Below are 21,338 nucleotides of genomic sequence, written 5' to 3' on the forward strand. Positions count from 1 at the left end.
AGGAAGGCTGATGTTTCGGGCCTAGACCCTTCTTCAGAAATGGCTTTGCTAGTTTCCTTTCCGCCAACAATAGTTACTGAAGGGTCTAGGCCTGAAATGTCAGCCTTCCTGCTCCTCTAATGCTGCTTGGCCTGCTGTGTTCATCCAGCTCTACACCTATCAATCAGACCCTGGATGCAAACCCTTCCACTGGGCTCCTACTGGTCTGGTCAGCCTTCCATCTTTAATTGGATGGGGCTCCTAACTGGGGATTGAGACCAAGAGAAGGGTGGCCAGCCAAGTAACGGGTTCTCTCTCTGCTGATGCTTCAAGGCTTTTGGGACACTTCACAGCATCTGCAGTGCTTTGTTCTCACGGAGAAACGATGAACAGTTGCAGAGTGGAAGGCAGCAGGAAGAAATCGATCAATTAGCTTGTAAGGAGCTGGTAATCCGATTAAAGGGCAACATTTTTTATTTATCATTTATGAGATGTGGGTGTCGCTGACTGGGCCAGCATTTCTTGCCCATCTCTAGTTGCCTTTGAGAAGGTGGTGGTGAGCTGCCTCCTTGAACTGCTGCTGTCCACCTGCTGTGGGTTGACCCACAATGCTATTAGGGAGGGAATTCCAGGATTTTGACCCAGCGACTGTGAAGGAACGGTGATATATTTCCAAGTCAGGATGGTAAGTGACTTGGAGGGGAACTTGGAGGTGGTGGTGTTCCCATATGTCTGCTGCCCTTGGTCCTTCTAGATGGAAGTGGTGATGGGTTTGGAAGATGCTGTCTGAAGATCCTCAGTGAATTTCTGCAGTACATCTTGCAGATAGTACACACTGCTGCTACTGAGCGTCGGTGGTGGAGGGAGTGAATGCTTGTAGATGTAGTGCCAGTCAAGCGGGCTGCTTTGTCTTGGATGGTGTCAAGCTTCTTGAGTGTTGTTGGGGCTGCACCCATCCAGGCAAGTGGGGAATATTCTATCACACTCCTGACTTGTGCCTTGCAGATGGCGGACAAGCTTTGAGGAGTCAGGAGGTGAGTTACTTGCCGCAGTATTCCTAGCTTCTGGCCTGCTCTTGTAGCCACTGTGTTAATGTGGTGAGTCCAGTTGAGTTTCTGGTCAATGGTAACCCCCAGGTGTTGATAGTGGGGGGATTCAGTGATGATAACACCATTGAATATCAAGGGACTGTGGTTAGATTGTCTCTTCTTGGTGATGGTCATAGCCTGGCATTTGTGTGGTGCGAATGTCACTTGCCACTTGTCAGCCCAAGCCTGGATATTGTCCAGATCTTGTTGCGTGTGAACATGGACTGCTTCAGTATCTGAGGAGTCACGAATGGTGCTAAACATAGTGCAATCATTGGTGAACATCCCCACTTCTGGCCTTATGCTGGAGGGAAGGTTATTGATGAAGCAGCTGAAGATGGTTGGGTTGAGGACACTACCCTGAGGAACTCTTGCAGAGATTTCCTGGAGCTGAGATGATTGACCTCCAACAACCACAACCATTTTCCTATGTGTCAGGTATGACACATGATGGGTGGGGGGTGGGGTTGGGGGTGTGTGAAGGGATCAAAGGAAAATACTGTAGATGCTAGAAATCTGAACTAAAAAACAAGGTGCTGGAGAAATTCAGATTTGGGCAGGATCTGTGGAGAGCGAAATAGAGCTAATGTTCAGAACCTGATATGACTCTTCTTCGAAACACTCAAAGGGTAGAACCTGTCTTCTGCTGAGCACATGGCCAGCTCTCAGTGAGTTAGAGAAGAGTCTTAGCAGAATCCTGAGTTTTAAATGGTTTGGTTAGGAGCCAATTAGCATTGTACACTGATGGACATCCAGATTTGCCTCCTCTGTGTATTCCAAGTGGCAACACATTGCACCTGCACTCAGGTCTTCAGCAATCTTGCATTTGGAGTAAGTTACCCAATAAATGTTTACGCAAGTGTGCCTTGACATTATTTTGGATACGAAATGCCAACAGGCAGCCATACAACCAGTGCTTTCAATCTGAATTTGATACAGTCAGTCTCTACAGAAGTGTATCCAGTTAGTGTTTGATGTCGTGTGCGTTTCTCAGTGCCAGCCTCCCCCCTACCTGAGCTTTGAGCATATCCAGCATTGTGCTGAGTGAGGTCACCATCTCCTCCAGCCTTGCCAGGCGTTGCTCTGGGTTTGCAGGTGATAGACTGTGGCTCAGCAGGGGCTCCCCAGCATCACTTTGCTGCTGGTGGTATGGACTACTGTCAGATAAAGACAACGGACGTGGGGAATCCTCTTCACGCAACTGGAATTGTTCGTCAGAATCAGAATAACGCTCCTCAACCAAGGAATACGGCAAAGGTAATGAATCTGGGAAAAAGGCAGCAAATTAATTTCATTCTGACATATAATAACCCAGTTAACAGATTGAACATTACATACCACTACATCCCCTTCAGGAAGGGTCAACAATCTCCCACTGTGAAACTGTACAGTCACAGTTTATTGAGGGCGAGGGTCACGTGTTGTGTAACTGTATTCACCGTGTAGTTAGCAGGGTTTAGCTGGAGGATTATTCCCAGTGTGTACAGTTATCATTCAGTGTCAACGTAAAGCAGAACCCCCACAACTAGGTGTCAATCCAGCCCTGTCAGCGGGGCCCTCAGGAATGCCTGGAATTCCTTTTGAACCTGCACAATGCAGGCTGTGTGACTGGTCTACAAACACTCACCACCCTGGGTGGTCTGATTTATATCCCATATTGCAGTCAGCAGAATCTGGGCTCGTTTTGCCCATTGAGAGAATCACCCTCAGTGATCAGGAACAGATGCTCCATTGACAAAGACATCAGCTACTCGCACTGTATCAGACTGACAGAATCCCTCTGTCTCTAACCTGTGCTGGCAATATGATGGGACAATTGAAGGGAAACTTTGCTTTGTCTCCAAACCATGCTGAACCTGCCCTGGGGATCTGACAGAACAGACTGTTGGAGCTCAAGGTCTGTAATCTTATTACATGTGTTAAACATCAAGTAATCTTTTTCTGCTTTTCAGTTTGTGGGTAGGGAGAACTATGAATGCAACCAAACGTTAGTCAACGAAAGTAGATTTTCCTTCAGTCACACCCGCATTGAGAGTTGCTGGGGATGACTGGCTATGAAAGGAGGCTTGAGGTCCCCCTCAAACCGGATTCACTGCTCAAAGTCTGGCTGTGTCACCTGTAACAGTCAGCAGTCTCTGCCTGTTATAGTTATTCTCTAATCAATCTGCCCAGAGATATTACTGCACACCTCTGGAGCAGGTGGGATTTGAACACGGGCCTCCTGACTCAAAGATAAGGATACTGCCACTGTACCTCAAAGACCCCACTTTGCCTGTCATAGAAGAGCATTTTATAGCCACCCCCCGCTCTTTGAATGTTTGATATTAGAGAGAAGCTGCATCCTACATGAACTCAGATTACAGAGATAGTTATCTTTCTGTGATGTCTTTATCATAACTGACAGTTGCAGATTGTAGATTTCCTCACACTCTCAGACTTCTGGCATGAATGTCTTCACACCCTCCTCCGCTCCCCACCGGCTCACTCATTCCTCTCTTTGCTTGCTCTGCCTGCACTCTCTTCCCAGTTCCTAGTGTATGTTCCTTCTCTGTCCCACTACTGCTCTCTGCCTGTTTTGGTGGGCTCGCACCCTCCCCCTCCACTTCTCAGATGACCCAGCCAAATGCCAGCACCAGCTGAGAAAGCCCTTCTTACCTGGGAGATTGTCACAGTGCCATGGGCGGTGAGTGAATCCACTGGGAGAGATTTCTGCCGTCTGCCAGTAACCCTAGAGTGAAAAAAACAGTCTTAATCTCACAGCAATCCTGGAGTAAAGTGAGAGTTAGTCTGGCGGTAATCCTGGAGTGAAGTGAGAGTTAGTCTGGTGGTAATGCTGGAGTAAAGTGAGAGTTAGTCTGGCAGTAAAGTGAGAGTTAGGAAGACATTATTTATCTGGCTCACATCCACTGTGCCTTGCGCAGTGAGCCTCTACACTGACTCTGCCCTTCACAATCAGAAATGTTTTCTTAAAATTGTTCAGCTAAATTGCTTACCTTGGTTCTGTGCCTTAGACAACACTCAAAGAGTGGAAAAAGATCCTCTTTCAATCCACCTGATTAATTCCTTTTAAAATATTAAAACTGGTAATCCAGGGGAAACTAGACTAGGTTATGTATACTGTCCTCATAATCTGGTGAATCTGCACTGCATTCCTTCTGAGACCAATATATCCTTCCTAGGCTGTAGCACCTGGAACTATAAACAGTTCTTCAGATGTGGTTTAACCAGGGTTTTGTCGCAAAACTTCCTCCCCTACGTATTTCTCTAGTTATAAACAGCCAACATTCCATTTGTTGTTGTTATTTTAGCGACTGTGTACATGGATCTCTTAATCACTTTGGGCCAGCATTGTCTCTGGCTTTCAATATGAGAGAATTATTCAGAAAAATCTTTCAGTCTAAAGTGGAAGACCTTTCTCTTATTGTTTGAAATGCTTTTTTGACAGTTTTGCTCACCGACCTAATGCATTGACATCTCTCTGTAAATTTATGTAATGGCCCATAGACATGTAATGGCCCAAACATCATGCTAACAGGAATCTTGGATGGATGGCTTTCAATTGTATGAATGTATCATGAAGGTAGTTACTGGATTCTTGTGGGATTTCACTAGTCACTTCCTTCCAATGTGAGTGCATACCTATTATGCCGGCTATCTATTTTCTACCATTGAATCAATCTCCTAACCAGGTCTTAAGTTCCATGAGTTACAATTTTATCTAACAGCGGAACCTTGCTGAATACCTACTGAAAGTGTCTATGAACTGCATCCATAGACATTTCGCTGTCCATTACTTCATCACAGGTCAGAGATAAAGACAGTCCCAGTGAGAGTTAATTGATAACTCCTGTTCTCAATGACACCTTTCCTGATGACGGGGAAAGCAGCCAAGATTCCACGTGGAGATTTGAGATTGTGAAATGGGATTGTACACAGATAGGACTTTCCCAGTCCATAGGTTGCAGATATTGCTTCACAGGCTGTCAGTGCAAACACCAGGGGGAGATGGGTCTCTCTGGAACACAAACACTAAAGACCATTTGTACTGACACAGGCAGCGCAACATGGGGAGAGTCAGCACCTTCAGGCGAGAGATGGGGTGGCGGGGGGGGAAGAGAGAGAGAGCATGAGACAGAGCGAGAGAGGGAGAAACAGACAGACACAGTCAGCACCTTCAGGAGAGGCAGAGAGGAAAAGAGTGGGAGTTTGAGAGAGAGACAGTGTCAGCAATTGCAGGGGAGCGGCAGGGGTGATGTGTGAGAGAGAGAGAGAGAGAGCGAGACAGAACCTTCTGGGCGCAGACAGGCAGAGCCAGAACATTAATTGGAGGAGGAATCATTCAGTTCTGTTAAGAAATGGAGATGTGGTCCCCAGTAACTGAGCAGAGCTCTCTGTGTGTGTGTGTGTGTGTGTGTGTGTGTGTGTGTGTGTTTGTGTGTTTGCTTAATTCATTCAGGTACGGTGACAGTGCTGAAAAACATTCTTGAAGCACTGTGATCTATGTGGTCTAGATTCACTGGAGTGGTGTTAGGGAGGGAGCTCTATGATTGTGAGTGACAGTGAAGGAAAGACATTATGGCAGCGAGTCAGGATAGCGAGAGGTTTGAAGAGGCTCCTTCAGTTACTCTCATCTTTCTGGATGGTAAAAGTTGAGGCTTTGGAAGTTGCTATTGAAGGAGATTTTCTGAGTGTTGCAGTGCACCTTGTAGATGGTAGATACTGCAGCTACTGAGATTAGTGAAGGGAATGAATGTCGGACTTAGATCGGATACAAACCAAGTGGGCTGCTTTGTCTTAGATGGTGTCGGGTTTCTAGAGTGTTGTTCAAGCTGTACCCCTCCAGACAAGAGGGGAGTATTCCATCACACTCCTGTTCTGTGTCCTATAGATGCCGAGCAGGTTCGGCAGAGTCTGGAGGTGAGATGCTCACTACTGGATTCTCAGACTCAGATCTGCTCCTGTAACCACTAGATTTATAGGGCTGGTCCAGCTCAATGGTTCTTGTCAATGGTAACCCCCATTGATAGTGGGGGATTCAGGGATATAAAGACCACTGAATGTTAAAGAGCAAGGGTGAGATTCTCTCTTGCCAGGGATGGTCATTACTTGGCACTGGTTTGGTATGAATGTTACTTTTCACTTTTCAGCCCTAACCAGGTGTTACTGTTTCATTATCTAAGGAGTTATTGACGGTGCTGGACAATGTCAAAGGGCAGTGAACATCCTCACTTCTGACCTTATGATAGACAGAAGGTCATTGATTATGCAGCTGAAGATGATTGGGTTCTAGGACATAGCCTGCAGCCCTGGTATTGTCCCTACCTCTGGGCCAGGAGCCCAAGAATAATGTCCTACCTGCTACTGTAGTAAGATCTCCAAGCAGACTGATTGGAAAATATCTCCACTGATGTACTCAGTGATGACCTAGGCTGGGATGACAGATCTCCAACATCCAAAACCATCTTCCTTTGTGCCAGGTGAGTGCTATTGACTCATTTTGCTTGGACTCTTTGATGCCACACTTGGTCAAATGTCGCCTTGCTATCAAGGGCAGTCACTCTCACTCCCCTCTTGCAATCAGCTCTTTTGTCCATGATTGTTCCAAGACTGTAATGAGATCAGGAGTTGAGTGCATCTGGATGAACCTAAACTGAATGTGTGAGTAAGTTATTGTTGAGTTCTGGCCACCTGAATGAATATTGATGACATTTTCCATCGTGTGCCTGTCTGTGGTGTATGCCTGTGGTGTGCGTGTGTACAGTATATTTGTAGCGTAAATGGATGTGTTGTGTGTGTGTCTGTAGTGTACGTGAGTCTATGCATGTTTTCATGCTCTTGTAGTGTCTGATTGTGGGCACATGTACAGCTCAGTACCACAGTGAGAAGATTGCCCACACAACTGGCTGGTGGGGCAGTACCAGGGAGGGGAAATTACGCAAGCTCCCATTGTTACCAGTACTTTGGAGATGATCCACAGAAGAGGATGCGCCAGCACACAGCTACATAAATTATAATGGGCTAGAATAGAGAATAAGATGGTTGTAATTTCAGCAAGAGGATAGTTTACCACAGTAGAGGGTGAGGAACAGTAAAGACACAAAGTGCTGATTCAGTTGAAAACAAATTGGACAGATTTAATTCAAAATTTTGGAATCCAGTTTGTAAATAATTTGAGTGGCACTTGTAACATGTTTGGAAGAAATAGCTAAACACCATGTTCCACCATCTCATGTTTGTGTCTGTTACACGCTAACTGACGGTGACTGATTAGTCAACATCGCCGCTGTCATTGGTTTATGTGACTGGACAGACCTTGGCCATTTAGAGGATTGTATCTTTCTAGGCTGGTAGTCTGCTGAATGGGTTAATACTGCCATTACCGTGAACTTGCTGCTGTGGTCTCCAGCTGTACTAGAGAAGTGAATCTCCAAGTCGATGGGGAGAATGAGGCTGATGGCATCATCGCCCATGGTCTTTTCAAAGATGATGTCTTCCTCACAGTCAATGAATAGTGTTATCTTCTGAGCTTCCAGGTTGAAGGCCACTCTGCCCCACTGCTTGTTCCCAAAAGGGGTCCCTCCAGGGAAGACGACGGATGCCGGCTCCATGTTATGCACAGTTCGGTAATCCAGTCGAAGCTGGTTACTTCTGGTGCTGGACACAAGCTGTAGAAGGGGCTGTCCATCCTTCTTGGTGATGGTGGGCGAGGTAAAGGAGATCACTGTCCCCTCGGAGTTCCTGCTCTGCTTCGCCACAAAGTGGAAGCCGATGGAGCCTTGCATGGAGGTGAGGAAGTAGATGGCATAATCCCGTGGCAAGGTGAGGTGTGGCACACGGTTACGGAACTTCCAAGCGGGGAACCCTGGCTCCAAACCTTTGCTTCTGCTCACTCCCTTTATAGATCGCGTGATGTTCAGGGCTTCCAGAAGGTCGATCACTACAAGGGACAAACATCGACAGGAATGACCAGAGACATCACTTTGCCACAACCTGGTAAAGACAGTCAAGCTGTACCCAACCAAGGCTAACACAAGCAGTTCCTAAAACTGCAATGACAAGCTTCTTTCGGCCTAACCTAAAGCAGATTAACTGTGCACATAGAGTAGCAGGTTTGATTTCTGGTCTGTGTCCAATTAGCTCATCCCAATTGCCCTCTGTGCCCTTGGTTGGCCTACACTATCACATCTCAGATAGTAATACACTCTTAAGTATTTGCAGACTGTCCCAGCTGGTAGTTACCATGCGACTGGGCACGGATGTATACCCTCCAGTTACCACTTACTGGAATCTGATGCCCCTGCCAAGACACCTATTCTGTCTGCCAGCACTGAGGCAGATGGATGAAGGATGGGCAGTTGACTGAGATACTAATGGACTAGATTTCTTCAGGTCCAAGTACCTCAAAAACACAGAATGGTAGAAGGGCTCCAACAACAACTACTTGCATTCATACACAAGTAAAATATGATGGATACAGGAATAAAAACAGAAAGTGCAAGAAAAATTCAACAGAATAGGCAACATCAGTAGAGAGAGAAACTTTCAGGCTGATGACTTTTGAATCACTGTTTGTGTTCTATACAGTGTTTTGAACCGACTCAAGAATCCCAAGCTGCTTCATTCATGCAACTGAGCCACACAGATGGAGACAGTAGGTTAGGTCACCAAAGGCTGATCAAAGCCATTGTTGGTGGGAGGATAGTACAGGATAGAAAGATCAAGCGGCAAAGAGGTTTAAAGAGAAAATTACAGATTTTAGGGAACAAAAGGCACAGCCATCAATGGTGGGAAAATGGAAAACTGTGTATAAAAGAAGCCAGAAATGGAGATGTATAGAGACCTTAGAAGGTTGCAAGGTTTGCAGAACAGGGGAGCAATGTGGAAACTACAAGAGCAATTTTAGAGTCAGGACATTTCCAGACAGGGAACTAATGTAGATCGGCTGGCACAGGAGGGACGGATGAACGGGACACATTGAGAGTCGGGATAGGGACAGCAGAGTTTCGAATGGGCTGAGGTTCAGACAGGAGACCAAGGTGGAATAGATCCAGGCCCAATTCTTATCAGAGTTTTTGGGGATTGGCTGGACAGTTGATGGAAAAGACATTAGATAGTGTTGTCCCATATAACATGATGAGAATGTAGTGTGGGGATTAGGGTTTGTGGGTGGGTTGGGTAGTGTAGGATGTGAATGGGGTTTTAGCAGAGCGTAGGATGGTCAATTAGGTCTTTTTTGGAAGGTGTGTAGGATGGGGATTGGGTTTTGTTGGGTGGTAGGACAGGGATTGGTGTTTTGGGGAGGTGGGTAGCAATACTCTCTGGACCAAAAGCAGATGTGAACCATTTATTTTGCAATTTCCTTTCAAAGCTAAAATGAGAAGTCACTTGAAGAGTAAGTGTGTACAGATTGCAGTCATCCAGAACATTCCTGTCTGCATTCCCTCACCTCCCCCTTCATAACACCCTTCAGCTAAATCTCTCAGAATTAATCACCACCTCTTAGGCTGCGCTCAGTTAGGATCGGAATCCCCAATTCCCCAAGCTCTTCCAATGTCTCACCAACTCCCCTCCCCGAATCCCACACTTTCCCACATGTCACAGCCCACTCAATTCTTTAAGAATCTGAAGGTGGAAACAGCTAAAAATGAAATTTGTATAAATGGTCAGTGGGAGTCCTGCCTCAAGAGCTGGTATCTAACAGGCTCGCACAGTTTGTAAAAAAAGACAGCATGTTTGCAGTCAATACATGCTGCTGTTAGACAGAGTGGCAAAGAGGAGAGACCATCAGTCTATTTATTCTCTGCTATCCCATGCTGTTTTTCTCACAAAGACAGCAGGTGCACACTCTGATACTTCACCTCTTTCTCTGTGAGAAGCTGGGCAGTGACCAGTAACAGAGACACAGCCTGGTTCACTAGCTCATTTGTCACCAGTTCTGGACCCTAGCTAACCCTCAGATGTCACACAGCATGGAAAGTGGCCTTTTGGTGCACCAGTCAAAAAGACCCTAACTATTCTAATCCATTTTCCAGCACTTGGCCCATAGCCTACTCACCTTGATATTGTAAGTGTATATCTAAATACTTCTTAAATCTTTGTGCAGGCAGTGAGTTCTAGATTCCTAACAGCCTCTGAATGATTATTTGTCCTCACATCCCCTCTAAACCCTTTACCTTAAAACTATTTCTCCATCAAGGGGCAAAGCTCTTTCTCTGTCTCTGCCTCTGCCCCTCATAAATTTATACATCTCAATCATGTTGTATCCCCAGTGGTCCAAGGAAAACAAGTCTAATCTATCTAATCTCTCTTCATAACTAAAACTCTCCGTGTCAGGCAACATCTTGGTAAATCTCCCCTGCACCCATTGCGGTCTCATCCCTCTGATAAATGTGGATTCAGAACTGCACCCAATACTATGGTGTAACCTCAGTTTATTTTATGCAGTTCCAGTATAAGCTCCCTGCTCTGAAACTCTATGCCTCAGCTAATAAAGGCAAGTATCCCACATGTTTCCTTAAACACTTTACCTTCCTGATCCGCCACCTTAATGGACTGTGCAAGCAGACTAAGTTTAAAAAAACTAGACAGTAAGTGGACATGGACGCTCCAGCCTAGCCCTCCTCTCAATTGTACACTCCTGGTCAGTGACTTAGTACCATTTCCAGCTGACTTCTGACCTGAGAGTTAGAGCCCTGACACGTTGAGCACGCTGGCTGGCGTCCAGATGAATCTGTGTCACCTGAACCGGGGAGGGGAAGAATCGCTGACAATTGTCAACGGCTCTTGGAACTGGGACTACAGACCAATGGACCTGCATCCTATTTGTCAGTTAGAACGAGGATTTCCTGATAACCGATTGCGTTGCTACTGAGAAAGGGACAATGAGACTGCCATTTCAGTCAGACTTTGTCCTGGAAAAAGTGGTACAGGCTCAAACTGCAAATACGAAGCATTTTGATTTTGTCTGTGAATGGTCGATATGGATGACTTACTCGTCAGTTCTACACCATTACCATTGTTGTATAGGGTGAGGATGGATTCATTCTTGATTGAGTGCAGTAAGCACCACTCACTGTCATAATGTCATAGGACTTGGTGAAGGTCAAGAAGGAGCTTGTAGGAGACAGGCCTGGCTCTGGCAATGTTTCTAACAGTCCCCGCAGTAGCAAAGATCACATGCACGTACCCTGTAAATAGGTGCAATAATGTAACAAACTTCCTACTTTTTGCACAACAATGCTCAGTTATTTAGAGTAAGGAAGGTGGATATCCTCATCCACAAGCCACCTAACTGGGTTTGAAACACCTCCCACACAACATGGCGAGCAGCAGTATGCTTACAACATGGGCACTACCGTGGTTTAGTGGGCATTGGTAGCCAGCACGGTTCCAAAATAGCACCAACTAAGAGAAATTAGCATTTAAGAAACAAACACAGGGAGGTAACCCTGAAGATTTCAGGAGAAAAAGATACTGCTGATTGCTGATGTTAGCGAACCCCACAAAACACAGAAGACTGCCTCAGGGAATGACACAGAAAGCATTTCAGACCCAAAAGGCGTCACACAAAAGCAAAAGAAACTTCAAGCTCCTAGGCTACATTGAGAGTTGGTGCTCTGTGACGCAATCCTGACTGTGAGGTTGAGTGGGTGAACCAAACAGAAATTGAAGATTGTCTAAGTCAAAACCAAAAAGTCTTTGAGCAAGAGGGTAAAACAGTGAGGTAGTCAGGCCAATTGGGTATTACCTCCAAGAGTGTGGATACCATGAGGTAGGACTGGGAAAATTAAGCTAAGGCAAGCCCCAAGAAAACGCATCCATTTCAGGAGCAGAGAACCAATGAAATTGCCGACAAAGTTACTTAAAACAGATAAGTACCTGATTTTGGTCTAAGAGAGAATTTTCTTTTTGTGGGAAGCAAGGAGAACATAGCAATAGCCTTAGCAAGGCTCCAAACTACAGGAAAACATTCATTCCAGCTGTGATGGTCAAGGAGAGCTCTTCAATACAGCAATGGGAGTACCACAATTCTGCAGAACAAAAGCCTTTAAAAGGAGATGAAATAACTATTTACATTCAAGAGAGATGGTATCAGAAACAGCACCGCCAGGGAAATGTAATTTCAGAGATTGGCCGAATGGACCAGAAAATTGGACTTTCTGGAGAATACAATTGGTAAGGAATAGAACAGCTTCCAAATGGGATAGCAAGACAGCAGATGAACAAGTAAATACACTACTGTACACAATTGAAAGTACAGCAGATGATATTATTGATCAACAGGAGCTAAATGAAACAAATTCAAAGATGTGTTGAAAGCTTTTGACAATTATTTCAGTGTCTGAACAAATATAATTCTCAAGAGGGCAAGATTCAAAAAGAGTATAGTATCCATTGAAGCCATAGAAGATTAATTATCTCAATGGGATAGTGGATACATATGACTATGGAAACTTTATGCCAGAATTCATATGAAATCCAATTTGTTAGGCTTGACTGACACATCTTTTTCAGGATTTCTTACAGTCCAAGAAGACCTAACTCTAGAGAAAACTATTCACTCGGTGAATGAAACAGAGGTCTCAAAGAAAACAGATTCAACCTAAGATAAAATTTGGTCTAGGAGATCAATGGGATCTATTTATTTCTTAAGTATCAAAAAGAACCAGATAAACCAATGCAGCAAGTGGGACATATATCAGACACTACAAGTCCTTGCTAATGCTGTTGGAAAATGAAACCTTACAGATATGCAGTGCCCAGCTTTTTAAAATGGACACTTTAAAGAAAGCAGGCCACTTTCAGAAAATGTGACGAAGCACAACACATCCTAGGCAGGGATCAGTGATCCAAACAAAACATTTTGGTATGCTTTGGTATGATTTATGTTAATCAAAATCTCACAATTTTCAATTTAGGCCCTGGAGCTAGTGTCGGGATATTGTCAGTTTCAAGTCTTGGTTGACAAAACATTGTGAAGGAGCAAGACAGTTAACATTCAAAATATTCTCCAGCAAAGCCTAACAAATTGGATTTCATATGAATTCTGGCATAAAGTTTCCATAGTACCAAATATGAGAAAATGTGCATGTACTTCACAACCAAGAATTTTCACTTCTGCGTAGAAGAATGTTTATTGACCTCCATCTCATTTGAGATATTCAAGAGGTTAAACAAGAAAAGGTGAGGAGAAGCTGATAGAAGATTTTGCTGGGCTCCTTAAGTTCATGGTGGAACTTACAAAGACCACTTTTATTTTTGGACTGTGGACTAAAAATGGGAAAAGATACTCCTTTAAACCAAGGCAACTGTGGAAGAAGTTGTTTATAGTTTTACAAACAAGTTACTGGAGCACATTGTGAGTTGTATCTACAATGGTGTCGTTAGAACAGAGAGGGAGAATTCCAGACAAATCAGCACCATCTGTGTGTTCAGGGCAAGTTTGCCCAGAGACAATCTTTTGATTGGCTTTTTAAACCACACCAATTGTTGTAGGCTCAGGAGAGCTCAGTGTAGCAATAAACATTTGATTGGTTCCTGGGCAGATGGCTTTGGCCCAAGTATAAACAATGAGGCAGTAACATAGAGTCTGCAAGGAGAAAGCATCCATCTCTCTCTCTCTCTCTCTCTTCCCCACCCCCCTCCCCACGCCCAATTTCTGTGTGGAAAAGTAAAAGGTTGAAAAAGAAAAATTGAAAGAAAAAAAAAGTGAAAGTGTATCTAGCTACACTTCCTCAAGTTTCCTCCGTAGTCCCTCCTTTCTGCAAATTCCCTGTTGAAAGGAAAAGAGGAAAAACATCTTCAGTGGCACTAAAAGGGCAAATCTTGAACTTGTGAATTAAAGGTTAAGAACTGGTATAACTACAACATTGTGTCATCAGCAAATAGTCTGAAATAATTGAATGGAGCTGGAAAGAAAGAACTCATTGATGTCTGTGATCCAGACTGGTGTCAGAACTGTGTTTCACGGACTTTTCTTCCCTTCCTCATCTATTATATTTCTGCCTTGTCTTGTCACTGTGTGTGTCTGTTTGTAGGTGTCTGGGAATTTAAGGAAAGTAGTTTAAGAGCAATAATTACCAATTCAATCAGTCTGTGTTTTGCCATTGGTTAAAACAGCTTGATTAAAATAAATAAGTATTTCCTTGTTAATATAAAAACATGATATGCATATTCTTTTAGAATTAGATAGTTAAAAGTGAGCAATTTGGTGGTTTAATCAAATTTTTGTGATACAGTAAATCTGGGAATAGTGGAGTTTGATCTCCAACACACTGAACTGGCAAGTCATCAGAAGCCTAAACAAAAAGCAGAATCTTCCTGAGGTTAGTCATGTTAGAAAAATTAAGAAATGTCATTGTGTCAATGAGATGGAAAGCTCCATCTATAATAGATTATGAGAAATGTTTTCCACCTTTATTAACACTGAAGTGAGTTCAGATTCTAAGTTGCAACAAAATTCAAAACTAAATGCTAGCAAAAAGGCAACAGCAAAATAACTATGTGTGCATAAGAGGACATCGGCAGAATTGGAAGCATTGATGACAAATTCAAGTCTGACATTAGGTGCCAAGATAATCAAGAGGGAAAAGATCAACCAAAATATCCGACTTCTACACCTTCCAAAGTAAGGTCACCAACATCAACAAACGAGGTCAGATCAAGCACAACTAGATCTCCAGGTAATACAATATTGAGGCTGGTTTCATTAATTGTTCAATCCTGGAGTAGACAGGAGAAAGCCCAAATTATTGAAGAGTGTTGAAGTAATACCTATTTTAACACAGATGGACAGGCAGAAGGAGAAAAAGAACTTTACTGACACAAATTGAAGACTTGGTGCATACTACTTCCTAAAACAAGTGACAAACAACATGCAAAGATCCAAGGTATGGCAAAGGAAAGCAGTGCAGTTGAACATGAAGTTCATTCTGTTTTGCCTGTGGTCAAGAGCTTAGCAAGAGTTCAAACTTCACAAAGCTAGATGCTGTAAATGTTTGTTTTGGTAACTTCCCCTCAGCAAAGAGTCCAAAGGAGCTCACAATCCTCTAGACATTTGGAAGCTTTTGTTTCAACAAATAACCCTTTGGCATTAAATCAGCAACAGAAATCCTCCAGCGAACAAAGTTAAGAATCCTGGAAGGACTGGACGGAGTCAAATATCACGTGGGCGACATCCTGATCCTTAGATCCATTCAAACTGAACTTGATACAAGAGTGTGAGCTGTGCTGCAACACCTACAGAAAGTAAGAGATACACTCATCAACAAATGAGAACTATTGAAACCGCTTGTCGAGTTCCTTCAGCTTATCAGGGATGCACCCAGCTTTAGTTGATCCACAGAAGAGTTTCTAGTTTCCGGGAATGTGACTAAGCTCCAGAGATTCATGGGTATTGTAAACCAAGTCGAAAAGTTCTTGCCCAACCCAGCTTTCATCAATGAACCACTGTCGGTGGTTACAACAAGACAGTTCCTGGGGCTGTGAGGGTTTGCAACAGAGCACTTTCAAAGAGATGTTGATATCACCTAATACTTGAACTAATTCTGATGTAGAGGTATCATTGCTGTTGTATTCTTTCAGATTGACATATGAAAGATGTAGACCAGTTCACTACACACCTTGTTCACTGACAGAAACTGAACCGAGAAATATAAAGCAGGGGTGGAGAGAGAAGACGGGGTTGGGGGATAGAAGGGGGGACAAGGGGGGAAGCGCAAGGTGAAAGGTAGCACAGGAGAAAGTGGGGGGTTGGGTAATGGCAGAGAATGCAGGCTAAACAGGCTGAAGAAGACAACAGTTAGGGAGAAGTAGACAGAGGGAACAGAGCCAGGGGAGGCTATAAGTGGAGACAGTGGTATAGAGAAAGTGAGAAAGGGAGCGCACAAGAAAGGGAGAGAGAAAAGTTAAAGACATTGATTAATAGGGTTGAAGCTGTTCAGCTTCAGTGTTAGGTTTAGTTTTTGCTTCTCTAAAGCTCACTGACAAGCAGCTGTGCATTGCCTGGAGAATTGGCCGCTGCTGCGGTTTTGAAAATTCCTGATGCAGACATGATTTTGATTGAGGCTGAATATTTCTTGGCAGTGACTGAGTGTTTGGCCCTCGGTTTCCCAAAGGATACATTAGAAACCATTCAACTGTTGAACAGAGAGTGAAGGACAATTACTCAGTGTCCTAACTGCTCCTACACTGCATCCAACAGAACCTCCCTGAGCTCACTCACCTCTCTATGCCAGCAACAGTCTCCATTCCTGCCCAAATGAGACCGGGGATAAAGCAGAGGCTTTGAAGTGTGTTGACCCAATAACAGAATTTGATCATCACTAAGGGCTCTTGCCTTGATATGACCAATATATGCTTTTTAGCACAATAGGTAAAATATTATCCTGGTGGGAGTAATAACAATGCTGATCCACACCAGCATTGGGTGGGATATGGGCATTAGCATCTCTTTTGGTGTGAAGTTGAATTGGGGATGGGGATGCATCATTGTTGGAATGTGAGAAATCACACTGCAACTGGCTCCAGCCTTCCCAGAATCCGTTCCTCAACATTAATACAGTGCCAACACTTCAGAATTCACTTCATCTGAACAGAGGTCCCATGACATCCATGTACTTGGAGCAGTTTAACTTTGCTGCCCTTGAAGTGTTTGATGGGATATGTATGGATGTTTTACACTGCATGAAACCTATCTTGACAGCATTTCACAGAATCATAGAATGATGTACCACAAATAGGTCATTCAGCTCAATGCACTGTGCTGGCTGTTGTGTAAGCTATTCAATGAATCCCATTCCTGTGTCTCTCACTATTGTCGAGTAAATAGTTTCTCATCAAATATTTATCCAATTTCCCACTTAATGTTACGATTAAATCTGCTTCCACAGGCAGCGATTTCCTGGTCCTAATAAACTGCTGAGTAAAAATGCGCCTCATCTCTCCTCTGGTTCTTTTGCCAAATATCTTAAATAATTTCCTCTAGTTACTGACCCTTCTGTCACTGCAAACAGTTTCAAGATTTCAATATATGTACCCTACATGAACACTTCACAATTTGGAACATTGCCATCTTAACTTCTCCTAACACTGTCTGCTCTGTGAAGAATGAGCCCAGATTCTTCAATCTCTCCTCACAGCTGAAATCCCTCATTCCTGGCACCATTTGAATCAATCAATCTGGGTCAAAATCCAGGAACTCCTTCCCTAACCATATTGTGGGTCTAGCTACAGAACATGGATTGTAGCAGTTCAAGACAGCAGCTCACCACCACCTTCTCAAGGCCAACTAGGGATGGGCAAGAAATGTTGGCCTGACTAGTGACACCCACATCCTGTAAATGAATTAAAAAACACTTTGCTACACTGTCTCCAAAGCCATGACATCCTTCCAGCAGTCCCAGAATTGCAAACAATCTTCCAGCTAAGACCTAAACAATGTTTAAAATACATCAGGATAGTTTTCTTGTTATTGTGCTCCATTCCTCTGTTAATAAGACTAAAGATCTTACTTGTTTTTTTCTAAATATAAGACATTGCAATTTAAGATTTATGTGTACACAACCCTGGGACTTTCTCTTCCTGCGTCCCTTTTATAATTGTACAATTTAATTCATATTGTCTTTTGATACTCTTCCCATCAAAATTGATCATTTTACAATTCTGTGTGTTTTCATCTGCCAATTGTTTGGCTACTTCACAAGTCGATCTGTATCATCTGCCTGTTTGATGTCTGTAACTAGCTAATTGTTTACCACATTTCTGATTTTTCTATCTTCTACAAACTTTGATATAGTGCTCTGTATAACAAAGCTTCCTGTGGAGAGCTTACAGAGTTATAGGGTCAGAGTCATACAGCGTGTCAGCCCCTTTAATCCACCACACATGCGCAGCCTCGTAAAAAGAGATGTAAGGGCTGCGTGTTCAAACAAATTGCCTGCAAACTTCAAAAATATTTCTCTACAGCCATTCCTAGGTCATTAATATACAAGAAAACAGTTCACTACTGCATATACCTTTCTCCAGACTGAAAAAAATGATCATTCATCCCTCTCCTTGCTGCTTCTTACTTAGCCATACTGCTATAGTCCCTCTAATTCCATGGCCATTAAACTTGCCAACAAGCAAATTATTACATGGAATTTTATCAAACACCTATGAAAGTCCAGAAACATTAACTGCACTAAGCACATCACTCCTCCATATTGCATCTATATATTAAAGTTTGTCATTTTAACCAACTTAATAAATCTTTAACAAATTCATATTCATGCCCATTTATTAGTTCATAACTTACTAAATGCCTTTGAATTTTGCCCCTGGAATACTGTCCCAATAATTTCACTCACCACCAATGTAAGGCTAACTAGCAAATGGCAACTGGGTTTTATCCCATTTCCTTTCTAAAATCAGTGCTGTAAGATTTGAAACTTCCGGTCCCTGATATTTCCATATTTAATGGTGAAAACTGGAAGATTACGAACAGTGCCTCCACAATTTTTACCTTTAGTTCCATCAGTCACCTCTGCTGCATCCCTCCCTGACCTGCTTGCGTGGCCTCTCAACTTTGGGAATGTTTTAAGTAGCTCTTTTTCTCTTTTACCAATTTTCACTGTATTTCAAAGGGCCTCCAGCTTCCTCCATTGGCAGCACCACAGAAAATTGGGAGGCAAAGGGTTAGTGAGAGGAATACAAAGTCATTAATACTTGTGGCAAAAATGTACTAGGGAAACTAATGGAACTAAAGTCAACAAATCCCCTAGATCGATGGTCAACATCCCAGAGTTCCAACAGAGATAGCTGCAGAACTAATGCAGGCATTGGATGGGATGCTCCAAGAAATCCTAGATTTAGAACAATCCCAGTGGACTACATGGCAGCAAGAGCATCACCATTTAAGAGAGGAGAGGAAGCAAAAGGATGTACCTATAAGGCAGTTAGCTGTAAATCATTTGTTAGGAAAATGCCGTAATAAATTACTGAAGAGGCATTAACAAGTCACTTAGAAGATCATAATAGTCAACATGGTTTAATGGAAGAGAGATCATGCCTTTTTTGAGGCTGTAGCTAACAAGATAAATAAAGGAGAACGAGTGAATGCAATGTATTTGTATTTTCCAAAGGCATTTGACAGGGGGCCTCATAAAAGGTAATGACCCAAGATGAGTTCTCATACATTGGGTGAACATATTGATTACAGAATAATTACAGTGCAGAAGGAGGCTATTTGACCTACTGAGCCTGCACCAGCTCTATTATCTAGCCCAGCTCGATCATCTAGAGCCAATCTCTTGCTTTTTCCCCATTTCTATCCAAAAAAAATCCAATGCCTCAACTGAACCTGCCTCCACCACATTTCCAGACTGTTCATTCCATACCGAATAACACTGCGCAGAAAAGCTTTTCTCAAACAATTCCTGCTTTAAATCTCTGCCCCCTTCAGTCTTATTTTTTTTTTTACGAGCAGAAACAACTTCACCCTATCTACTCTAATCAGCCCACTCATAATTTTGCAAACCTCAATCAAATCTCCTCTTAGCCGCCTTCTCTCCAGAGGAAGTAGTCTCAACTTCTTCAATCTATCCTCATAACTGGAACCATTTCAGCAAAATTGCTTCTGCACTCTCTCCAATGCTTTCGCATCCTTCCTATAATTTGGTGCCAGAAATCGTAAACAATATACCAGCTGAGGTCTAAGAAGGACATTGTACAGCTTCAACGTCACTTCCTTGATCTTGTAGTTTATGTTCCTATTAACAAAACCAAGAACACTGTATGCTTCATTTAATGCTCTCTTCACCGATCCTGCCATTTTCAATGATCCGTACACATATACATCCAGATCCCTCTGGTTCTGCACCCCTTTTAGAATTGTACTCCCTATTTTACATTGTCTTTCAGTGTTCTTCCAACCAAAGTACAGCATCTCACACTTCTCTGCATTGAACCTCATCTGTCACCTATCTGCCCACTCCAACAACCTGTCAATGTTTGTTTGGAGCTCCACGCTATTCTCCTCACAGTTTATAATTTGTCCATGGTTAGTGGACAAAATCAGTGTAAGAATAAAAATAGACAGTTTCAAGGTGGTAATTGTACCTAGCCAGGTGCTACAAGGATCAGTGCTGAGGCCAGCTATTTATGACACAGAAGGCAAAGTTGCCATAGTTCTTCCAGACCATAGGACTACTCTCTCATTACAGTGAGGTAACTGTTGGTGTTTTAAACCAAGGATGACCACACCTCAGGCAAGGGGAGAGGTTGCAAAGGTCTATATTAGTGCTTTAAATGAAAGTACTGTGAGTAACATATTCACATTGGCTGATGACACAAAGCAAGATCGGGGCAGTGATCCATGAGCAGGATACTGAGGCTACAAAGAGATGTAGATAGGTTTAGCGAGTGGACAATAGGTGGCAAAAGGGAAATAATTTGGGGAAACATATGGTTATTTCACAGCAGAAAGAATGGAAAAGCAGATTTCTTTCTAAATGGCGAGAAACTACAATACAGTGACTTAACAATTCCTTTCCAATAAATGTAAGACATTAGCAAGGAAGCAATTCAGAAGGCTAATGGCACATTGATTTGAATTGAGAGGGGACTGCAGTACAAGAGCAAGGAAGATTATACAATTGTACAGGGATTTGTAGACCGCACCTAGAATGCTCTGTACATCTAAGGACAAAGTGTATAAAATCACAAGAGGCATGGATAGGGTGAATGCACTCAGTCTTTTTCCCAGGGTTGGGGAATCGAGGACTAGAGGGCATCAGTTTAAGTAAGAGGGGAAAGAATACACCGGAATCTGAGGGGCAACTTCTTTTACACAGAGGGTGGTACACATATGGAATGAGCTGCCAGCAAAAGTGCTTGAGGTGGGTACATTAACAACATTTAAAAGGCATTTGGACAAATACACGGATAGGAAAGGTTTAGAAGGATATGAGCCAAGTGCAGGGAAATGGGGTTAGCATTTTCGTTGGCATGGACCTGTTTGGGCTGGGGGCCTGTCTCCGTGCTGTAGGACTCTATGACTGTGAATATATTTGCCTTGGAGGCAGAGCAGTGAAGGTTTATTGGGTTGGTCTGACTGATGGCAGCATTGTCCTACAACAATCTACTCTGACGGACAGATACAATGCATTTATTAACATTGCTGCCATACCCTCTACCTCCACAAGAAGATTTCCTTTTGCCTCCTTCTTAACCCCATTCTTCCCTTGACTACTATTAAACTGTTTATAAAATACTTTCAAATCCTGTTTCATA

At 43.2% G+C, this 21,338-nt stretch overlaps 1 protein-coding gene across 1 annotated transcript in view; it reads right to left on the reverse strand.

Annotated features, from left to right (window-relative positions):
• LOC109932154 (kielin cysteine rich BMP regulator) overlaps positions 1 to 21,338 on the reverse strand; it is a 132,690-nt gene that overhangs the window by 107,661 nt on the left and 3,691 nt on the right. The window contains exons 2-4 of the mRNA XM_048609973.1: positions 7,448 to 8,004; positions 3,723 to 3,795; positions 2,135 to 2,333 (exon numbers count right to left, since the gene is read on the reverse strand). Of these exons, the coding sequence (XP_048465930.1) occupies positions 2,135 to 2,333; positions 3,723 to 3,795; positions 7,448 to 8,004 (829 nt within the window). The remainder of the gene's footprint in view (positions 1 to 2,134; positions 2,334 to 3,722; positions 3,796 to 7,447; positions 8,005 to 21,338) is intronic.

This window comes from Rhincodon typus, chromosome 22 (genome assembly GCF_021869965.1).
Source record: "Rhincodon typus isolate 14 chromosome 22, sRhiTyp1.1, whole genome shotgun sequence".
Lineage (NCBI taxonomy): Eukaryota > Metazoa > Chordata > Chondrichthyes > Orectolobiformes > Rhincodontidae > Rhincodon > Rhincodon typus.